Here is a 21908-nt window from a genome sequence, read left to right on the forward strand (position 1 = left end):
GCGAGGTTTCGGTCCTTTCGGCCCTCAGCCAGGTCCCAATCCTCATCGTCCAACAGGCCACAGAAGAGCCAGAGAAACTCTTCGGCATGGCGGTCTAAGTCACGTCCTCCAAAGACCGCCGGAGGCACCGTCTCCAAGGCGGCCTCCTCATGACTTTCGCCCTCCCCAAACCGCATCCTCGGTCGGTGGCAGGCTCTCCCGCTTTTGCGACGCCTGGTGGCCACATGTCCAAGACCGATGGGTTAGAGACATTCTGTCGCACGGTTACAGGATAGAGCTCAGCTCTCGTCCTCCGACTCGTTTCTTCAGAACATCTCCGCCCCCCGAGCGAGCCGATGCACTTTTCAGGCGGTGAACACTCTGAAGGCAGAAGGAGTTGTGATTCCCGTTCCCATTCAAGAACGTGGTTGCGGTTTTTACTCCATCTTGTTCGTGGTGCCAAAAAAGGACGGATCATTCCGCCCCGTTCTGGACCTCAAACTGCTCAACAGACACGGGAGAACCAGACGGTTCCGGATGGAATATCTCCGTTCTGTCATCGCCTCGATGTCCCAAGGAGACTTCCTAGCCTCAATCGACATCAGGGATGCTTATCTCCATGTGCCGATTGTACCAAAGCATCAACGCTTCCTGCGTTTCGCCATCGGGGACGAACACCTTCAGTTTGTGGCACTGCTTTTCGGCCTGGCGACAGACCCACGGGTCTTCACCAAGATCATGGCATCCGTGGTGGCGGTCCTAAAATTGACACCGACCCAATCACTGACTTACCTCGGGATGGAGTTTCATACTCTCTCAGCGATAGTGAAGCTTCCGCTGGACAAACAGCGTTCGCTGCAGACAGGGGTGCACTCTCTCCTTCGGACCCAGTCACACCCCTTGAGGCGCCTCATGCACTTCCTAGGGAAGATGGTGGCAGCAATGGAGGCAGTTCCCTTTGCGCAGTTTCATCTGCGTCCACTTCAATGGGACATTCTCCGCAAATGGGACAGGAGGTCGACGTCCCTAGACAGGAACGTCTCTTTCACTGGCAGCCAAAACCTCTCTTCAGTGGTGGCTTCTTCCCACTTCCAAGAAGTTTGGCGGATTCTGCTGTGGGCAGAAGCCACAGCCTCCACCATCTCCGCAGTTCACATCCCGGGCGTAGAAAACTGGGAAGCAGACTTTCTCAGTCGCCAGGGCATGGACGCAGGGGAATGGTCTCTTCACCCGGGCGTGTTTCAAGAGATCTGTTGCCGCTGGGGAACGACGGACGTCGACCTCATGGCGTCTCGGCACAACAACAAAGTCCCGGCATTCATGGCACGGTCTCAAGATCACAGAGCTCTGGCGGCGGACGCATTAGTTCAGGATTGGTCGCAGTTTCGACTGCCTTATGTATTTCCTCCTCTGGCACTGCTGCCCAGAGTGTTGCGCAAGATCAGGTCCGACTGTCGCTACGCCATCCTCGTCGCTCCAGACTGGCCGAGGAGGTCGTGGTACCCGGATCTGTGGCACCTCACGGTGGGTCAACCGTGGGCACTCCCAGACCGACTAGACTTGCTGTCTCAAGGGCCATTTTTCCATCTGAATTCTGCGGCCCTCAACCTGACTGTGTGGCCATTGAGTCCTGGCTCCTAGCGTCCTCAGGGTTATCTCAAGATGTCATTGCCACTATGAGACAAGCCAGGAAACAAACGTCCGCCAAGATCTATCAAGGGCTTGGAGGATCTTCTTATCCTGGTGCTCTGATCGGGGTTTTACCCCCTGGCCGTTTGCCTTACCCACTTTTCTTTCTTTCCTTCAATCCGGAATGGATAAGGGTTTGTCTCTCGGCTCTCTCAAGGGACAAGTATCGGCGCTTTCCGTGTTTTTTCAAAAGCGTCTAGCCAGGCTTCCGCAGGTCCGCACGTTCCTGCAGGGAGTTTGCCACATAGTCCCACCTTACAAGCGTCCGCTGGAACCCTGGGATCTTAACAGGGTGCTAACGGCTCTTCAGAAACCACCTTTTGAGCCGATGCGGGATGTCTCTCCATCACGCCTTTCGCAGAAGGTGGCCTTCCTAGTGGCAGTCACATCACTTCGGAGAGTGTCTGAGCTAGCAGCGCTGTCATGCAAAGCCCCCTTCCTGGTGTTTCACCAGGATAAGGTGGTTCTGCGTCCGGTCCCGGAAATTCTCCCTAAGGTGGTATCCCCTTTTCATCTCAATCAGGATATCTCCTTACCTTCCTTTTGCCCTCATCCAGTTCACCAATGTGAAAAGGATTTGCACTTGTTAGATCTGGTGAGAGCACTCCGGCTCTACATTTCTCGCACGGCGCCCCTGCGCCGTTCGGATGCGCTCTTTGTCCTTGTCGCTGGCCAGCGTAAGGGGTCGCAGGCTTCCAAGTCAACCTTGGCTCGGTGGATCAAGGAACCGATTCTTGAAGCCTACCGTTCTTCTGGGCTTCCGATTCCTTCAGGGCTGAAGGGCCATTCTACCAGAGCCGTGGGTGCATCCTGGGCATTGCGGCACCAGGCTACGGCTCAGCAGGTGTGTCAGGCGGCTACCTGGTCGAGTCTGCACACTTTCACGAAACACTATCAGGTGCATGCCTATGCTTCGGCAGATGCCAGCCTAGGTAGGCGAGTCCTTCAGGCGGCGGTCGCCCACCTGTAAGAGGGGGTCGTTTTTTCGGCTCTTTTTATAGAGGTATTCTTTTACCCACCCAGGGACTGCTTTTGGACATCCCAATTGTCTGGGTCTCCCAATGGAGCGACAAAGAAGAAGGGAATTTTGTTTACTTACCGTAAATTCCTTTTCTTCTAGCTCCTATTGGGAGACCCAGCACCCGCCCCTGTTCACTTCGGGCTGTTGTTCTTTTGTGTACACATGTTGTTCATGTTGAATTGTTCTTTTGGTTCATGGTTTCAGTTCTCCGAACATCCTTCGGATTGAATTTACCTTAGACCAATTTATAAGTTTCCTCCTTCCTGCATTTGCACCAAAACTGAGGAGCCCGTGATGCACGGGAGGGTGTATAGGCAGAGGGGAGGGGTTACACTTTTTAAAGTGTAATACTTTGTGTGGCCTCCGGAGGCAGAAGCTATACACCCAATTGTCTGGGTCTCCCAATAGGAGCTAGAAGAAAAGGAATTTACGGTAAGTAAACAAAATTCCCTTCATTCTCTGATTTTCCTAAATTGTCAGTGCAAATGACAGTCAGTCTAATAAAAGTCAGCACCCGTTAGAGTATACATCGAATTTTATTGAAAAAACCTCCCAATGATAACCATGTAATCTTCAAAATTAAAAAAACCTCAATGCACTGTTCAAAATTATTAGGCACAGTAGAGTTTCTAAACATTTTATATGTTTTAAAGAACTGAAAATGTTCATTTGTGGTTTTTGCTGCATTAGGAAGTCACATTCACTGAAATAAAAAGCTATTTAAATTTAAAAACATTTTAACAGGCCAAGTTACATGTTAACATAGGAACCCTTCTTTGATATCACCTTCACAATTCTTGCATCCATTGAACTTGTGAGTTTCTGGAGAGTTTCTGCTTGAATTTCTTTGCATGATGTCAGAATAGCCTCCCAGAGCTGCTGTTTTGATGTGAACTGCCTCACACCCTCATATATCTTTTGCTTAATGATACTCCAAAGGTTCTCTATAGGGTTGAGGTCAGGGGAAGATGGTGGTCACACCATGAGTTTATCTCCTTTTATGCCCATAGCAGACAATGACACACAGGTATTCTTTGCAGCATGAGATGGTGCATTGTCATGCATGAAGATGATTTTGCTCCTTAAGGCAGGTTTCTGCTTTTTGTATCATGGAAGAAAGTTGCCAGTCAGAAACTCTATATACTTTGCAGAGGTCTTTGTCACACCTTAATGAACCCTAAAGGGGCCTACCCGATGTCCCCCCCCCCCCCCCCCATGATTCCGGCCCAAAACATGACTCCTCCACCTCCTTGCTGACATCACAGCCTTGTTGGGGCATGGTGGCCATCCACCAACCATCCACAACTCCATCCATCTGGACCATCCATGTTTGCTTGACACTCATCAGTAAACAAGACTGTTTGAAAACTAGTCTTCATGTATGTCTGGGCCCACTGCCACCGTTTCTGCTTGTGAGCACTGGTTAGGGGTGGACGAATAGTAGGTTTATGCACCACAGCAAGCCTTTAAAGGATCCTACACCTTGAGGTTCGAGGGACTCCAGAGGCATCAGCAGCTTCAAATATCTGTTTGCTGGTTTGTAATGGCTTTTTAGCAGCTGCTCTCTTAATCCGATGAACTTGCCTGGCAGAAACCTTCCTCATTCTGCCTTTATCAGCACGAACACGTATGTGCTCTGAATCAGTCACAAATCTCTTCACAGTACGATGATCATGCTTAAGTTTTCATGAAATATCTAATGTTTTAATTCCTTGTCCCAGGCATTGCACTATTTGATGCTTTTCGGCAGCAGAGAGATCCTTTTTCAGTCTCATGTTACTTGAAAACTGTGGCCTGCTTAACATTGTGGAACATCCAGCTTTTCTTTTATTGGGCTCACCTGGCAAACTAATTATCACAGGTATCTGAGATTGATTTCAGTGCTCCAAAGAACCCTGACACAATACCATCAATGAGTTTCATTATTAATCGCTAAGACACTGAAATCCAATTTGCATAATAATTTGGAACATGATGTATATCTGAAAAGGTTTTTATTTGTTCATATGGTGTAACAACAAAATACAAACTGCAAACACAAAAAAAAGGAGAAAACTGACCGAGGTGAAGAACCTCACATTTATTTCCTAATTAAATGGCATATATCCAGTAAATGAATAACAATCGATATATGTAGTTAAGAAAGGAATAAAAGAAAAGCGTCACAATGTGATAAAAATCAGAAACTGAGTGCTTATAAAATAAATGTGTATATGAGATAAAGCGCCTAACCGTTTCAAATATTGCTAATGCAAGAGCATGCCACATGCATGAAAAACAGTGCAAACGTGATACAAATTTAGTAATATCTAGATCCATACTCACCATGGCACAGAGCCCCCTCATCCTGATGTGCGTTTTGCTGTAACTTTGCTACACAATGAAAAATTAAAACAAAACTCATTTTGGCATGTGGGAGGCTCTGTCCTGTGGCGTGTATGGATCTAAATACTACATATGTCTTATATTTGCGCTGTTCTTTACTTTTGCACTTGGCATGTTCTTGCATTAGTAATATTTGAACCTGCTGAGCTGTATAGTGAGGCATCCCTATAATCTTTAGCCAAGGGTACAAAGCTTACCGGACACCTACCTGTTGTGAATAAATTTAGACTAGGTTCCAGTTTGGGGCTCCCTCTGTGGTCAGTGCTGGTAGTGAAGTTTGCTTGCTGAATAGAAACCAGACAGCTGGGGATGATTGCCAATCAGGTTCTTCTGGCTGGGCCTATATAACTGAGTAGTGTTCTCTTGTTGCTGGCTGGTGCTCAATGTTGTTGTCTCCTGTGTGCTAAGGACATTCTGAAGCCTGGACTTCCTTCTGTGTCTAACAGAACTCCTTTTACATAAGTTGGTCCTTGTACCTCCACTGGTGGTTTCTACCTTTTTGTTGTTTTTCTGTTTAGCTACTAAGGCTACCCTGCTGGGAATGTCTGTGTACCTTGTTCCATATTCTGCTATGTATTTTGTTTTGTCATGCTTGGTACTAATTTCAGTCCCTCCACTATATTAGTGTTTTGTTTGGATCCCAGTAACACCAGAGTCCTGATATAGTGGGGGAGAGTCTGTGTGGGATCAGTATTTTTCCATATCAGGCGTGTTGGTTCTTTTTCTAGGGTATTGCACAGCTGCAGACAGTGCTCTTTTCGGTCCTTTCCTATTTAGATAGTTTGGGCCTCATCTTTGCTGAATCTTGTCTTCTACCTGTGTATTGTGTTTTCCTACATCACCGTAATCTTTATATGTGGGGGGGCTATCTTTATCTTTGGGGACTGCTCCGAGGCAGATTATCCTTTCCTTTATTTCTCTATGTAGGAATAATTAGTTCTCCGGCTGTGTCAAGGCGACTAGGTCATTGTAGGCACATCCCATGGCTACTTCTAGTGTTATTGGTAGATCTGCAGTTCCCAGAGATTCCAACCACTCTTGTACATTTTGGGTTTTTTTTTCTGATCCTCCTCGGTCACTGAATCATAACATCTACTTATAGGTCCAGTTAAAGAAATGCAAAAAATTGAGTAGCATTCCAATTTGTTTACGGAAAAAAGGGTGGAGGACTCTTTAATTACTTTTTTGCAATAACAATTTGGATTGCTGCTTAATTTTTTGTATTTATCTGAAATACATATATGCTTCTTACGTCATGGGTGCCTCCATATCTCACTGTCCTTTTTCATGTCCTGGTTCTGCAGTAAATGCTATCTACCATTGCTACAAACCGTAATATATTCTGCCATCTGATTTATCAGCAGAAACGGAGGAATCCTAAAAAAAACCTTTTAAATTGATTCTCCTTGGTGACGAGATCTGAGAAATAATGTGACTGCAAGGCTTGATCTGTGACATTACATAATCTGCATATATAATAGGCTAATTATTCCAACCTTTATCTGTGTGTATGCTCTCAGGAAAAATCCTAATCTACTCCCACATTAAAATTTCTACAGATCAATTGTAAAAAGGTTTCTTTTTCGCTCCTAATTGGGAGACCCAGACAGTGGGTGTATAGCTACTGCCTCTGGAGGCCGCACAAAGAACTACACTTAAAAGTGTAAGGCCCCTCCCCTTCTGGCTATACACCCTCCCGTAGGAGTACGGATTCCTCAGTTTTAGCTTTGTGCGAAGGAGGTCAGACACGCACGCATAGCTCCATTGTTTTTAGTCAGCAGCAGCTGCTGACTATGTCGGATGGAAGAAAAGAGGGCCCATACAGGGCTCCCAGCATGCTCCCTTCTCACCCCACTGTATGTCGGAGGTGTTTGTAAGGTTGAGGTACCCATTGCGGGTACGGTGGCTGGCGCCCACATGCTGATTCCTTCCCCATCCCTTTTTACAGGGCTCTGGGTGAAGTGGGATTTACTGGTCTCCAGGCACTGAGACCGTGCTCCATCTACAGCCCCTGGAGAAGATGCTGGATGGAGCGGAGTACATCAGGGACATGGCCCTGCTTCCTCAAGGTACTCTGTGTCCCCGTGCATTTGGCGCTCACACCGCAGCATGCTGGGTGTTGTAGTGCGCCGGGGACATCAGCGCTGCGGCGCTTGTGCCATGGCCTCATTCAGCTCGCTGAAGCAGGCACACTTTTGGGGAACGGTCGCGCCGGCCGCTGGGACTGCGGCGCGGCTGGCACTTGTGGTGCGCCGGGGACTTCAGCGCGGGCCGCGCTTTTACGGCGGCCGCGCTGATAACTCGAGTCCCCGGCTTTTGCGGCCTAGTTCCGTTCGTTCCCGCCCCCAGACCTGCCAGTCAGGAGAGGGGCGGGACGCTGGTCAGTGCATCAGCGCTGAGGGCTGGAGTCGTTTTTACATACTCCAGCCCTCACAATAGGCACAGAGGGGACACTGTTTCCCGCACTTTTGTTTGGGAACTCCCACGGGCCGCCCCTCTCCACAGACGCCGGCAGCCATTCCTGCTGACACGCTGAACTACAGAGGGGAGCCGGGGAGACCCAGACAAGGAATTCTGCGCCTCTTACCCGCTATTCAGCGGGCGGTAAGCAGCCCTCTGGGCTCACCCCCTCTTGTGCCAGTAGTAATCTTAGTATTTTGTTCCTGCAAATACTTTGTACTGCATAGCGCTGGTCGCCCTTTGGCTATAGACTCTCTCACATTGCAGAGAGCCAACAGCATGTCGTCCACAAAACGCAAGGGTGCCAAGGCACAGACATTATATGCTTCCTGTACCGCATGTGGGACTTTTCTACCGGCAGGCTCCACTGACCCCCATTGTGTGCAGTGCTCGGCCCCTGCGGCACTGGCACAGTCGGGACCTCTGCTGGACGTGACCCAGGGTGTACCACCTGTGAATGCTGTCCAGGTGACAGGAACTGAGTTTACGGCTTTTGCTGACAGAATGTCTCTCACTGTGTCACAAATTCTTGACACATTGCGAGCTAGGCCTGTACTTCAGGCCACGGACACTGTGCAATCATTGCCCCCTGGTCCCCCTCAGCTGAACTACTTCCAAGCTCCGGGACGGGCACATACACCTCAGGGTGAAGACTCTGACTCGGACGATGGCCCCAGGCAACCTAAGCGGGCTCGCTATGAGGGGCCTTCACATTCATCTCAATGGTCAGGATCCCAGCGAGATGAATCTATGGGTGATGAGGCGGACGTAACTGATCAGGATTCTGATCCTGGGACCGCTCTCAGTCTAGATACACCAGATGGTGACGCCATAGTTGATGATCTTATAGCGTCCATCAATAAGATGTTAAATATTTCCCCACCAGCTCCTCTTGTAGAGGAGTCAGCTTCGCAGCACGAGAGAATCCATTTCAGATATCCTAAGCGTACATTAAGCACTTTTCTGGACCACGCTGACTTTAGAGACGCAATCCAGAAACCCCACGCTTATCCGGAAAGGCGTTTTTCTAAACGGCTTAAAGATACACGCTATCCTTTTCCCCCTGAGGTGGTCAAGGGTTGGACCCAGTGTCCAAAAGTGGATCCTCCAATTTCCAGGCTTGCAGCTAGATCCTTGGTTGCAGTTGAAGATGGAGCGGCACTTAAAGATGCCACTGACAGGCAGATGGAGCTCTGGCTGAAATCCATCTATGAAGCTATTGGAGCGTCGTTAGCGCCATCTTTTGCTGCCGTATGGGCACTCCAAGCTATCTCAGCCGGGCTTGTGCAAGTCGACTCAGTCACACGTGCATTTGCCCCGCAGGTAGCACCATTGACCTCGCAAATGGCGGCATTCGCGTCGTACGCGATTAATGCTGTTCTTGACGCTACAAGCCGCACGGCAGTGGCGTCAGCCAACTCCATTGTTTTGCGTAGGGCCCTGTGGTTGAGACACTGGAAGGCAGATTCTCATTCCAAGAAGTGCTTAACCAATTTGCCTTTTTCTCGTGACCGATTGTTTGGAGAGCGTTTGGATGAAATCATCAAACACTCCAAGGGTAAGGACTCATCCTTACCGCAACACAGACAAAACAAACCCCAACAGAGGAGGGGTCAGTCTGGTTATCGGTCCTTTCGAGGACCGGGCAGGTCCCAATTCTCCTCGTCAAAAAAGACTCAAAAAGATCAGAGACGCTCAGATTCTTGGAGGTCTCAGTCACGCCCAAAAAAGACAGCCGGAGGAACCGTTGCCAAGACGGCGGCCTCATGACTTGCAGTCTCCGATTCCCACACCCTCGGTCGGTGGGAGGCTTTCCCACTTTGGCGACATTTGGCTGTCACGCGTCAAAGACCGTTGGGTGAGGGATATTCTGTCTCACGGGTACAGGATAGAGTTCAGTTCTCGTCCGCCAACTCGTTTCTTCAGAACTTCTCCACCACCAGACCGAGCCGATGCTCTGTTGCAGGCGGTGGCCGCTCTAAAGGCGGAAGGAGTGGTGACCTCCGTCCCTCTTCAGGAACAAGGTCACGGTTTTTACTCCAATCTGTTTGTGGTCCCAAAAAAGGACGGATCGTATCGACCCGTCCTGGATCTAAAGTTGCTCAACAGACACGTAAAAGTCAGGAGGTTCCGGATGGAATCCCTACGCTCCGTCATAGCCTCAATGTCTCAAGGAGATTTTCTAGCATCAATAGATATCAAAGATGCGTATCTCCACGTGCCGATTGCGCCAGAGCATCAGCGTTTCCTACGCTTCGTCATACACGACGAACACCTGCAGTTCGTAGCGTTACCTTTCGGTCTGGCAACAGCCCCCCGGGTCTTCACCAAGGTCATGGCAGCAGTAGTAGCTGTTCTGCACTCGCAAGGTCACTCGGTCATCCCGTATCTAGACGACCTGCTTATAAAGGCACCCTCTCAAGAGGCATGCCAACACAGTCTGAAGTTGGCACTAGACACTCTCCAGAGTTTCGGGTGGATTATCAACTTTCCAAAGTCTCATCTAACCCCGACCCAATCTCTGACTTATCTTGGCATGGAGTTTCATACTCTCTCAGCGATAGTGAAGCTTCCACTGGACAAGCAGTGTTCGCTACGGACAGGAGTGCAATCTCTCCTTCAGAGTCAGTCGCACTCACTGAGGCGCCTCATGCATTTCCTAGGAAAGATGGTAGCAGCGATGGAGGCGGTCCCGTTCGCGCAGTTTCATCTGCGCCCTCTACAATGGGACATTCTACGCCAATGGGATGGGAAATCGACGTCCCTCGACAGGACTGTCTCCCTCTCTCAGACTGCCAAGGACTCTCTGCGTTGGTGGCTTCTCCCCACCTCATTGTCACAGGGAAAGTCGTTCCTACCCCCATCCTGGGCAGTGGTCACGACGGATGCGAGCCTATCAGGGTGGGGAGCGGTGTTTCTCCACCACAGGGCTCAGGGGACGTGGACTCAGGAAGAGTCCACCCTGCAGATCAATGTTCTGGAAATCAGAGCAGTCTATCTTGCTCTGCGAGCCTTCCAACAATGGCTGGAAGGCAAGCAGATTCGGATTCAGTCGGACAATTCCACGGCGGTGGCGTACATCAACCACCAAGGGGGAACACGCAGTCGCCAAGCCTTTCAAGAAGTCCGGCGGATTTTGACGTGGGTGGAAAGCAAAGCGTCCACCATATCCGCAGTTCACATTCCAGGCGTGGAAAACTGGGAAGCAGACTTTCTCAGTCGCCAGGGCATGGACGCAGGAGAATGGTCCCTTCACCCGGACGTGTTTCAGCAGATCTGTTGCCGCTGGGGGACGCCGGACGTCGATCTGATGGCGTCACGGCACAACAACAAGGTCCCAGTTTTCATGGCACGGTCTCACGATCACCGAGCGCTGGCGGCAGACGCCTTGGTTCAGAATTGGTCGCAATTCCGACTACCCTATGTGTTCCCACCTCTAGCATTGTTACCCAGAGTTCTCAGGAAAATCAGGTCCGACTGCCATCGAGCCATTCTCGTCGCTCCAGACTGGCCAAGAAGGTCGTGGTACCCGGATCTGTGGCATCTCACGGTAGGCCAACCGTGGGCACTACCAGACCGTCCAGATTTACTGTCTCAAGGGCCGTTTTTCCATCTGAATTCTGCGGCCCTGAACCTGACTGTGTGGCCATTGAGTCCTGGATCCTAGCGGCCTCAGGTTTATCTCATGAAGTTGTTGCCACAATGAGACAGGCTAGGAAACCATCCTCAGCTAAGATCTATCACAGGACGTGGAAGATATTCTTAGCTTGGTGCTTGGCTCAGGGATTTTCTCCCTGGCCATTTGCATTGCCAATTTTTCTTTCCTTCCTACAGTCTGGGTTGGAAAAAGGTTTGTCGCTTAGCTCTCTTAAGGGTCAAGTCTCCGCGCTATCCGTATTCTTTCAGAAGCGCTTGGCACGGCTTTCTAAAGTACGCACGTTTCTCCAAGGAGTTTGTCATATCGTTCCTCCTTACAGACGGCCATTGGAACCCTGGGATCTAAACAAGGTTCTCATTGCTCTCCAGAAGCCGCCTTTCGAGCCTTTGAAAGAGGTTTCCCTTTCTCGGCTTTCACAAAAAGTAGTTTTTCTTGTGGCGGTCACGTCTCTTCGAAGAGTGTCCGAGCTAGCGGCGTTATCTTGCAAATCTCCCTTCCTGGTGTTTCACAAAGACAAGGTAGTACTGCGTCCAATTCCAGAGTTTTCTCCCAAGGTGGTTTCTTCCTTTCATCTCAATCAGGATATCACTTTGCCATCTTTGTGTCCGCATCCAGTTCACCAATTTGAAAAAGGTTTACATCTGTTGGACCTGGTGAGAGCACTCAGGATTTACATTTCTCGCACGGCGGCTCTGCGCCGTTCTGATGCGCTCTTTGTCCTAGTCGCTGGTCAGCATAAGGGATCGCAAGCTTCCAAATCCACCCTGGCGCGGTGGATCAAGGAACCAATTCTTCACACATACCGTTCTGCTGGGCTTCCCATTCCATCTGGACTGAAGGCCCATTCTACCAGAGCCGTGGGTGCGTCCTGGGCATTGCGGCATCAGGCTACGGCTCAGCAGGTGTGCCAGGCGGCTACCTGGTCGAGTCTGCACACGTTTACCAAACACTATCAAGTGCATACCTACGCTTCGGCAGATGCCAGCCTAGGTAGACAGGTCCTTCAGGCGGCGGTGGCCCACCTGTAGGAAAGGGCTGTCTGACAGCCCGTTCATGTGGTATCTTTTTACCCACCCAGGGACTGCTTTTGGACGTCCCACTTTCTGGGTCTCCCAATTAGGAGCGAAAAAGAAGAAGGGAATTTTGTTTACTTACCGTAAATTCCTTTTCTTCTAGCTCCAATTGGGAGACCCAGCACCCGCCCTATTTGTTCTTACGGTTTCGTTTTTCGGGTGCACATGTTGTTCATGTTGTTTCTTAAGTTCTCCGATCTTGTTATCGGATTGAATTTGTTTTTGAAACTGTTATTGGCTTTCCTCCTTCTTGCTTTGGTACTAAAACTGAGGAATCCGTACTCCTACGGGAGGGTGTATAGCCAGAAGGGGAGGGGCCTTACACTTTTAAGTGTAGTTCTTTGTGCGGCCTCCAGAGGCAGTAGCTATACACCCACTGTCTGGGTCTCCCAATTGGAGCTAGAAGAAAAGGAATTTACGGTAAGTAAACAAAATTCCCTTCTTTCCCCACTACTAATTTAACCCCTTCTCATGACCTAACTCTTTTCTAATAATCATTTTCTTTATATGCTTCTATTATCTGCCCTGCTCTTGCAAGGCTAGGCTTGTAGTTGCTTTATTACTGTGTTGTGTTGCAGTCACTGCTACTGCTGATCTAGGGACCGGAGTCGGACATGCTGAGCAGGGCAGTCACTGGTGGGGGCAGGGCGTCCTCTCTGTGAGTCACAGCATGCTCAGATCAAACCTCACTCTCCTCTGCCTCGATTTTGCCGGTGATTTGAAATGCAGTCCCTTCAGCTGACAACTTCTGCGATGTGCTGCTTGTTATCAGAAAATGTATCACAAAGCTTGACCGCAGAAGGCACGGCACTTTAAAGCTCCAATATGATCAAGGGTGAAGCCTGATCTGAGCTTGGTCATACATGCTGCAGACTGACTCTGCTGAAGCTTTAAGGCTCTGTGCGCACTAGTGCGTTTTTTCCCGCGGATTTACCCGCGGATTTGCCGCGGAAATTTCTTGAGAAATGTCTGCAATCTTTGTGCAGACATTTCCCAGCAAATTCTATGGTAAAAAAAAAAGCTGTGCGCACTGGTGCGGATTTTTCTCAAGAAATTTCCTTGAGAAGAATTTCTCGAGAAACTTTCTTGAGAAAATGAACATGTCCATTATTTCCGCAGGTACCCTGCGGATTTCGGCAGTACAGCCTGCAAAAATCCGCAGGGAACCACCAGCGGGAAAATCGCGGCAAATCCGCATGCGGATTTGGTGCGGATTTTTTCCGGAGGTCCGGAAATCTTTCACTCCCAGAAGTTTCTCAAGAAATTTTCTTGAGAAACTTCTCATTTCTAGTGCGCACAGAGCCTAAAGTGCCATTAAGCCATGTGATATACTTTCTAAGGCCTCAGTTCCACTTGCGATTAACACGGACAAGTGCAATCAGATAAAACGTTGGATTACACTCGCAACAGTGTTAAACAGTGGGGCAGTGTCTATCTGCTATTTTTTTTGCTGTGCTGGAATGGGAAGACTCAAGAATATAAAGACATTACTGCATGGGATCATAGCTGCTTCTTTCTGTGAGCTAAAACCTTTTTCCTGCTTGTTTTGTGTTTTTGTTTTTTGTTTTTTTTTTTATCAATCACTGGGCGCCAATGGGTTGGTACTGGGTCAGCTGATGACCAATGTTACTACAGTGCTGTGGAAATGAATTGGGAGAAAGCATTTTTTAAGTAAAATCATAAGTTAGTTACCAGTCAGTGATGCAAACCAGTTTTAACTGCTTTGAAAAGAGAAATGTGGAAGAAAAAAGAAAACGACACCAAGAACTGATAAAACACTTATCAGAAATAGTAAAATTAATGCATGAAAAACAAGTAAAGACCTCCAAAGAGCCTTGTTCGCTGCAGGCATTGGTATTAGCGTTTCGACTGTACGGCGCAGGCTTCTGGAAGTTGGTCGGAGGGAAAGAAAGCCAGTAAAGAAACTACTTTTGACATCTCCAATGAAGGCAAAACGACTCGCATGGGCAAAGAAATATAACAACTAGCCAGTGGAAAAAGAGAATTTTCAGTGATGAAACCCGTCTTTTTGTTCAAGGGTACAAAGCAAGTGTCAGAAGAAGCAAAAATGAACCATTGCGAGCTGATCATATTCAACAAACTGTAAAACACCCTCAAAAACAGACGTTTTGGTTTTTTTTACAGCTGATGGTGCAGGGAGCTTATTTCCTGTTGATTTTGTATTATGAATTCATCCAAATGCATAGACATTTTAAAATGTTTTATTGTGCCATTCCTGCATAAATTTCAAGGGGCATTCCAACAAGATTTGGCTCCATGTCACAATTCCAAGTGTGTGAAGAAATTCCTGGAAGAAAATAAAGTAAAAGTGCTGGCCTGGCAATTCACCAGACTTAAATCCTATAGAAAATTTGTGGAACATTGTGAAGAGACGTTTTGGCAAAATAGACTGTCCAAGCAAAGAACGCATGATAAACAGTGCCATACAGGTGTACTTCCATGATGAAGAATTGAAGAATTTATGCAACAACTTGGTAGAATCAATGCCAAAACGAATTGAAAATCTCATATCTGCTAAAGGAGGACATAATTTCTTACTAAAATTGGTATGTAACAATGCATTATAACATTTTATTATTAAATATTCAAAAATGTGTTTTTTGTTTTTTTTTGCTTTGTCCCAATTAATTTGCACAGCACTGTATCATGACTCACTTCCTGCAGAGCGCCAACACTCACAGGAGATCACCATTTCTGCTGATCAGAGCGATGCTAGAGCATCGCTCTGATGAGAAGCGATCAGATAGTGCAGGTATAAAGTACCCTAAGGGGACTAATAAAATCAATAAAAAAAAATGGAAAAAAAATTTCAAGTTATAATAAAAATAAAATACACATTTCAGATCACCATGTTCAGAAATGCCCGATCTATCAAAACATAATCAATTAATCTGATCGGTACATGGCGTAGCGAGAAAAAAAATCAAACCACCAGAATTACATGTTGAGGGAACATTGCATTAAAATGCAATAACAGGCGATGAAAACTGCGCATCTAACCAAATATGGTATAGCCCAAAACCAACTCAAGACGCAAAAAATCAGCCGTCACTGAGCCCCAGATTCTGAAAAAGAACACTACGGATCTCGGAAAATGCCAACAAAAGCTCAATCTCTTTTTTTTTTTTTTTTTTTTTTTTACAAACTTCTGATTTTTTTTTTCACCACTTGGATAGAAGTAAAACTATACGTGTTTGGTATCTACGAATTTGTACTGACCTGGGGAACCATACTGCCAGGTCAGTTTTACAATATAGTGAACATGGTCAATAAAGAAAATAATTGTGCAATTTTCACTGTTCATGGAATTTATTTCCTGTATTTCAGTAAATTGTGTGACAGAATGAATGGTGTCCTTCAAAAGTACAACTCATTTCACAAAAAAAGTGAAAAATAAAAAAAAAATTGATGGATCTTCGAAGAAGGGGAGGAAAAACGTACCGGAGGAAAGGGGTTGTGGATATCTTATGCTATTGTATTTTGGATGGTGAGGAAGAATAAATGATAGCGGGGGTAGAAAATGAAAAATGGCCCTCTATAAAGGGTTAAAGAGCTTTAGGGTACTTTCACACTTCCGTTTTTTCCTTCCGTCACAATCAGCCCTTTTCCCATAGACTTGCATTGATGACGGATTGTGCCAAAAGTACCTGCGTTGCTTCCGCTGGCGGAAACCACGATGACTGTAACATTAAATGCTTGCGTCAAAATGACGCCGACCAGCAGATTCCGTTACTTCTGTTTAAAATTTTTAATGTTTCCCTATGGTAGCGGATTCCGTTGCTAAGTGCTTAACAACGGAATCCGCTGCTGTATTCCGCTAATTTCTACTGAGCATGCCCAGAATGAAAAAAGAAAAAACCCCAGAGCCGACGGATTCCGTTAAATGGACGCCTAACGGACGCCAAACGGATGCAATGGTCCGTTATTTCACAGGAATCGGCTAACGGATTACTGTGAAATAACGGATCCGTTGCATCCGTTGACACCACAAAAATAACGGATGCGTCAAAACGACGCAGTAACGGAGCCAGCGGATTCTACCCAACGCAAGTGTGAACTAGCCTTAGAGGTGAAATAGAAGCTTATGCTATAAACAAAAAAAAAAAAAAATTCGCACATCTTCTTTTCACAAGTTCGCTCATGTGCAGCTTTCCGCGGCATTACGAATGATGACTGTTCCAGGGAACCAATCACCAGGATTTTCTTATATAACCTAAAGCCAGTGCTATACTGGCACTATCAGGCTGATTCTCTACATACCTGTAGTGGTCAGCTCGGATACATGGGTTTTGAAACCCAAGAAAGTAAAGTCTTATAAAATCGGCTCACCTCTTGAGTGACAGCAGCTGAGGATCAGATAATATCTGGGGGTATTCATACTTATCCCCACCCCCTGTTAGAATTAGCTTAAGTATTATACAAACTTTGTTGCAGGACCTGTGTGAGGTCATACCCATGTGACCAGAAGGGGCGGGGCCTCAGCCAACAAAGCTGATATCACAAAGCAACATTTTTCTGTTGGCTGAGGGCCCACGACCTAAAAACGCATGCATTTTTTTGGTGCATTTTTCTGCAACAAGGTGCGTCTTTGGTGCAGAATACTTCTGTAGCGTGTGCACATAGACATAGTCTGTCACACTCCTGGTAGGTTTTAGATTGTTAGTAGTTATGATTGTGTGATGTTTTTTTTTGTTTTGGTTTATACCTGAATCTTTTAGTTCATTGCTAGGTTGGAAGAACAGTATGGCTCTCTGAGTCACATTTTTCTATGAGGTTCAGAAGAAACTGACAGTACAATATTACAGAATGATCTCCATAAGATATTTGCATGGGCAAACGCATGGCAGATGAGGTTTAATGTTGGTAAATGTAGAGTAATTCACCTCGGAGTAATCCTTTTTTCATGCGTTTCTGCAGCGTTTTAAACTGCAGCGTAAATGCGTGCGTTGTGCGTCCCCAGCAAAGCCTATGCCAATTAAGCAAATTCCATGCACACATTGCGTTTTAAAACGCAGCGTTTTGAATGCCAAATTTTTTACAAAATTGATGCGTTCTAAAAAGCAACGTGTCACTTCTTTTGTATGTTTTGGATGCTTTTCCCTGTCTGTCTGTGGGAGAGCACGCATCCAAACTGCATTCAAAATGCATCCAAAACGCAGCGTTTTGGATGCGTTTTGAAATGCACGTGCAATAACAAAACACTGCAGATTATTTGTCAAGCAACGTGCACACGTACCCTAAATGGAAGTAAACTAGGGACTATAAAACAGGAGAAGGACTTGGGGGTTCTGGTTACAATAAGCTGAGCAGCAGCACTCAATGTCAGGCAGCAGCTGCAAAAGCAAACAAGATTTTAGGGTGTATAAAGAGATATCACAACATATTATTACCCCTCTGTAAATCACTTGTAAGCACCACATCTAACATATAGGATCCAGTTTTGGGATCCGCATTTTAAAAAGAATATTAGGAAGTTAGTCTGTTCAAAGGCGGGCAACTAGATTATTACAAAGGATTGGAAGTCCTCTTCTATGATGAGAGGTTGGAAAAATTGGGCTTGTTTATTTTAGAAAACAGAAGTCTTAGAGACGATCTCATTTATATGTATAAATACATACAAAAGACTGGCACATGACTTATTCTTCCAAAGGACCAGGGGACATTATTATGTGTAAAGGAAAGGGCTCTTTACAGTCCGAGCAGTTAGACTGTGGAATACCCGGCATGAAGACACTCGGCATGAAAATCTGAGCGAGTAGAATGTGATCAAATATCGCATTCCACTCGGACCAATATTAAGCTATGTGTCAGCACCCATGAGCGATTATTTTCTCAGCCCTAATTGGACCGAGAAAACAGTTGCAGCATGCTGCAGGTGCAATGCGATCCTTCTTTCTCTCGCACTCATTAAAGTCTAGAGAGAACAATCACACTGCACTTGCAGTACACCGGTGTACCGCGAATGCAGGGCGAGAATGGCAATAGCTGGCTACGGAGGAGAGAGCGATAGATAAATCTCCCCTCCTCAGTGCTGCACCTCCCTGTGCAGCAGCGGCCTGACCCCCACAGCTGTGGTTTAATCGCATGATCAGACCTCAGTCGCAGTGATACTCGCATGACACTCTGCTCCCGCTGTGCTGCCAGCGTGAGCTGAGTGTCATGCGAGGATCGCAGTAGTCCCCGGCCGTAATGGCAGACATTTTATCAGCATTTATAAAAGGGCTGGATGCTTATCTCACAACAAATGGCATTGTGGGTTATAAATATGTTAGCGATAATCCATATTACTATGTAAAAAGCATGGTGTACCTAATAGCAGAGTTTTCACACGGAAATCAATATGGAGCTTATGTAAAGTTTTTTTGTTTGTTTTTGTTTTTTTAACAAAATCTGCTTAAACATCCATGTAAAAAAAAAAAAGTGTGAAGATACCGCAGTATGATCAAGTTGTAGAGTATTTGAGTATTTTATTTATTAGCCATTGTAATTTTATAAGTATTAAAAATGTTTTACAGATATCATCCACGGGTTCTGTATATAGACATTGATATTCACCATGGAGATGGCGTGCAGGAAGCTTTTTACCTCACTGACCGCGTTATGACTGTTTCTTTTCACAAATATGGAAACTATTTTTTTCCTGGCACAGGTAAGTCCGCCATGATGGGGTATGAAACTTGTAATCTATTATTAGCTTATATCATATTCTTGATATCGTGATAAGTAAGGGGAGTCAATGCAGGCAACACAAATATAAAATTGCAAATAAAGCGCTAAATTGAGTTTTGAATCACGATAAATGAGCCGAATGCGCACACAGTATACATGATTGAGCATCCATGATATCTGACACTATATCTGTAACTACCAGTTGGACAATTTAAACGCAAAACCTAAGTTCAGTGAAGCTGCAATACTATACATTGCCCTTCGAGTAGAGTAGTGCTGTTTTTGTTTTGGTTTTTTTTTTCTTTTGGGGGGTAGAAAAAAAAAACAAAATTATTGCTCGAAGGTTGGTTTTACACAGAGGACCTGTCACTAAATGTTTCATGTTGAATAAGACACAGGATGTATTAATGGCTGCCGGGTGAATAAAACATTGAGTTTGTTTGGCACTTAAAGAGCTAACACCCAGTTAGGCATAAAAAATAAAAAAATCTGATAGCTTTCACTTTGGGCGTGTACTTCTTCTCCCTGTATGATCCTGACCAATCATAAGCAGGCAGCAATGCTCGGAGGAAATAAGAACCCCCCCACCATAGCACACAGCAGATTTTTCAGTGAGAGAGATGTAATGATACAGTTCTGATCTCCTGGTCTAACCTCCTGCATGATTAGAAAGTAGGGAAGACTCACACATTTCAGACAAGGTCCTTATGAGGGAAGATGCAGCACAGCTGAGTTTAGCTGTGTCACATTACAAATCCTTATGTCATCTCTCCTAATATCATGGTCAGATCTGCTGTATTGCCCCTCCCCAACAGGGACTGTCCAGGGATAAGAGCTCAGTTTATAATGTCAACCCTCTCTCACAGCAGAGAGATTACATATCACGCAAGTGTAGTCCAAAACAGACTGCACCTGTGTAAGGCTCCTTTCAGATTGCGTTTTTCCCTACGTCCACAGGTCCCGTTGGAGCTTCCGTCCGAACCGCCCCTCCCCCACTCTGCAAAGCGTGTTCCACACACATGCACCGGCAGGGCCATTCACTGTAATGGAGCACACTGCGTTAGCGTGTGCTCAGTTTTGTGCCATTTTTGCACATATACGTTTTCTGCAGACGGACACCCGAATGATGTCGACTAAGTTCGTGTGTCCGTCTGCAGAAAACGTATATGTGCAAAAATGGCACAAAACAGAGCACACGCTAACGCAGTGTGCTCCATTACAGTGAATGGCCCTGCCGGCGCATGCTTCCGGAACACGCTTTGCAGAGTGGGGGAGGGGCGGTTCGGATGGATGCTCCGGCGGGACCTGTGGACGTAGGGAAAAACGCAATCTGAAAGGAGCCTAAGAGGTAATGACAGTCTGATCTTACTGCAGAGTAGTTAAGTCTGCTGTGCTCCAAAAACTCTTAAGTGTGACTAATGACAAACTCCGTAATCAGGAGAGCTGATTAAGGGTTTGCAATGTGGCACAGCTAAACTGCTGCACTGCCACTCTTCCATACTAACTTATGCAGGAGGTTAGACCAGGAAATCAGAGCTTTTCATTACATATCCCACATTGAAAAACTTGCTCTACTAGATATTGTTGGGAAAACACCGAAAATCAACCTTGGTAAGATATGAATAATATGGGAATTATATGTAGTAAGGTGGTCTCCTAACATAAGGAAAAAGTACCACCACCCATTTACTCATAAATAAAATGGATATTCTGATCTATGTCAATACACAAAACCAACTCACAAAAAGATCAGATAGCAAAAATTGGTATAAGAAAATCTTTATTTAACAATAAAAAATGTAGAAGAAAAAAAAAATGGGTGGGACTTGGCGCCATTCCAGCTGTGAGTATGTGTGCTTATTGCTAATACTTGATTGCCACTGTTTGATGCCCTTTGTACTTTTTTGCCTTGGGATTGTGCCTGAATATAATTCAATGATACTTGTTGGCTTCCCCTTTATTCTTTAATAATGTTGCTCTGTGGCTTCTACATAACGTTGCACACTTCTCTGCTCTCAGCTGCTCTGGTACGCCATCTTGTGTATCCTCCCTGTTACTACACCCCCTCTTTTTCTTCTACATTTTTTATTGTTAAATAAAGATTTTCTTATACCAATTTTTGCTATCTGATCTTTTTGTGAGTTGGTTTTTTAGATATTGTTGGGGCATGGTTTTCTTTCCTTTTGAGTGTTGTTGCCTGCTTATGATTGGTCAGAATTATACAGGGGGAAGAATTTCACAATCCCCAGTGAAAAGTCAGGCAATTTGTTTTCGTTTATTTACTTTTAAGTCTAAATGGATGCTAACTTATTAGGTGCTAAATTCTTTGTTTGCCAATATTTCTGTAAGGGAAAGATAAAATTAACTTTTTTGCTTTGAAGCCACTATTACATCTTGTATACAGTTCAGCTTGAATAATTTACTGAAAAGTCCTCTTTAAAGAGACTAATTTTTCTGTTCATGATGCAGACCCTACTACTGTCTATTTACTGGGTGTATCAACTGAGGGGTACATTGCCTGGGGTTCCCTGTCTATTCCTCTAATCCCTTATCAATCCAGCAAATAAAAGCACATCCTTTCTACTTTTGATAGAAATGTTTTTAATTTATGATAATTTTTGGATTCCGTTAGTTGGATTTATTAGATTCCAGATCCAAAGGAGTTCTAAAACTGACATTGCAGTTATACCTTACTCCCCTCACTTTTTGTGCTCTATTTAATGGGAAAGCTGGGTTACAGATATGCTCACGCTGTGACAGCCACTGTAAGGCTATGTGCGCACTAGAAAGTGCCATTTTCTTAAGAAAAAAACGGACCCTCTGAAAGAATCCCGCACCCGCGGTAAAAACTGCGGTAAAACCGCACCTGCGTTTTTGATGCGATTTGTTGTGGTTTCGCCACGGATTTTACCGCAGATTTACCGCAAGTTGGTCCCCGCGGATTTTACCATTA

General features: G+C 45.9%; 1 protein-coding gene across 2 annotated transcripts in view; it reads left to right on the plus strand.

Moving 5' to 3' along the window:
• HDAC3 (histone deacetylase 3) overlaps positions 1-21908 on the plus strand; it is a 153646-nt gene that overhangs the window by 65086 nt on the left and 66652 nt on the right. For both annotated transcript variants that reach the window (XM_075342248.1, XM_075342249.1), the window contains one exon: positions 18802-18935. In XM_075342248.1, the coding sequence (XP_075198363.1) occupies positions 18802-18935 (134 nt within the window). The remainder of the gene's footprint in view (positions 1-18801; positions 18936-21908) is intronic.

The sequence above is a fragment of the Anomaloglossus baeobatrachus genome, chromosome 4 (assembly GCF_048569485.1).
Source record: "Anomaloglossus baeobatrachus isolate aAnoBae1 chromosome 4, aAnoBae1.hap1, whole genome shotgun sequence".
In the NCBI taxonomy this organism is placed as follows: domain Eukaryota; kingdom Metazoa; phylum Chordata; class Amphibia; order Anura; family Aromobatidae; genus Anomaloglossus; species Anomaloglossus baeobatrachus.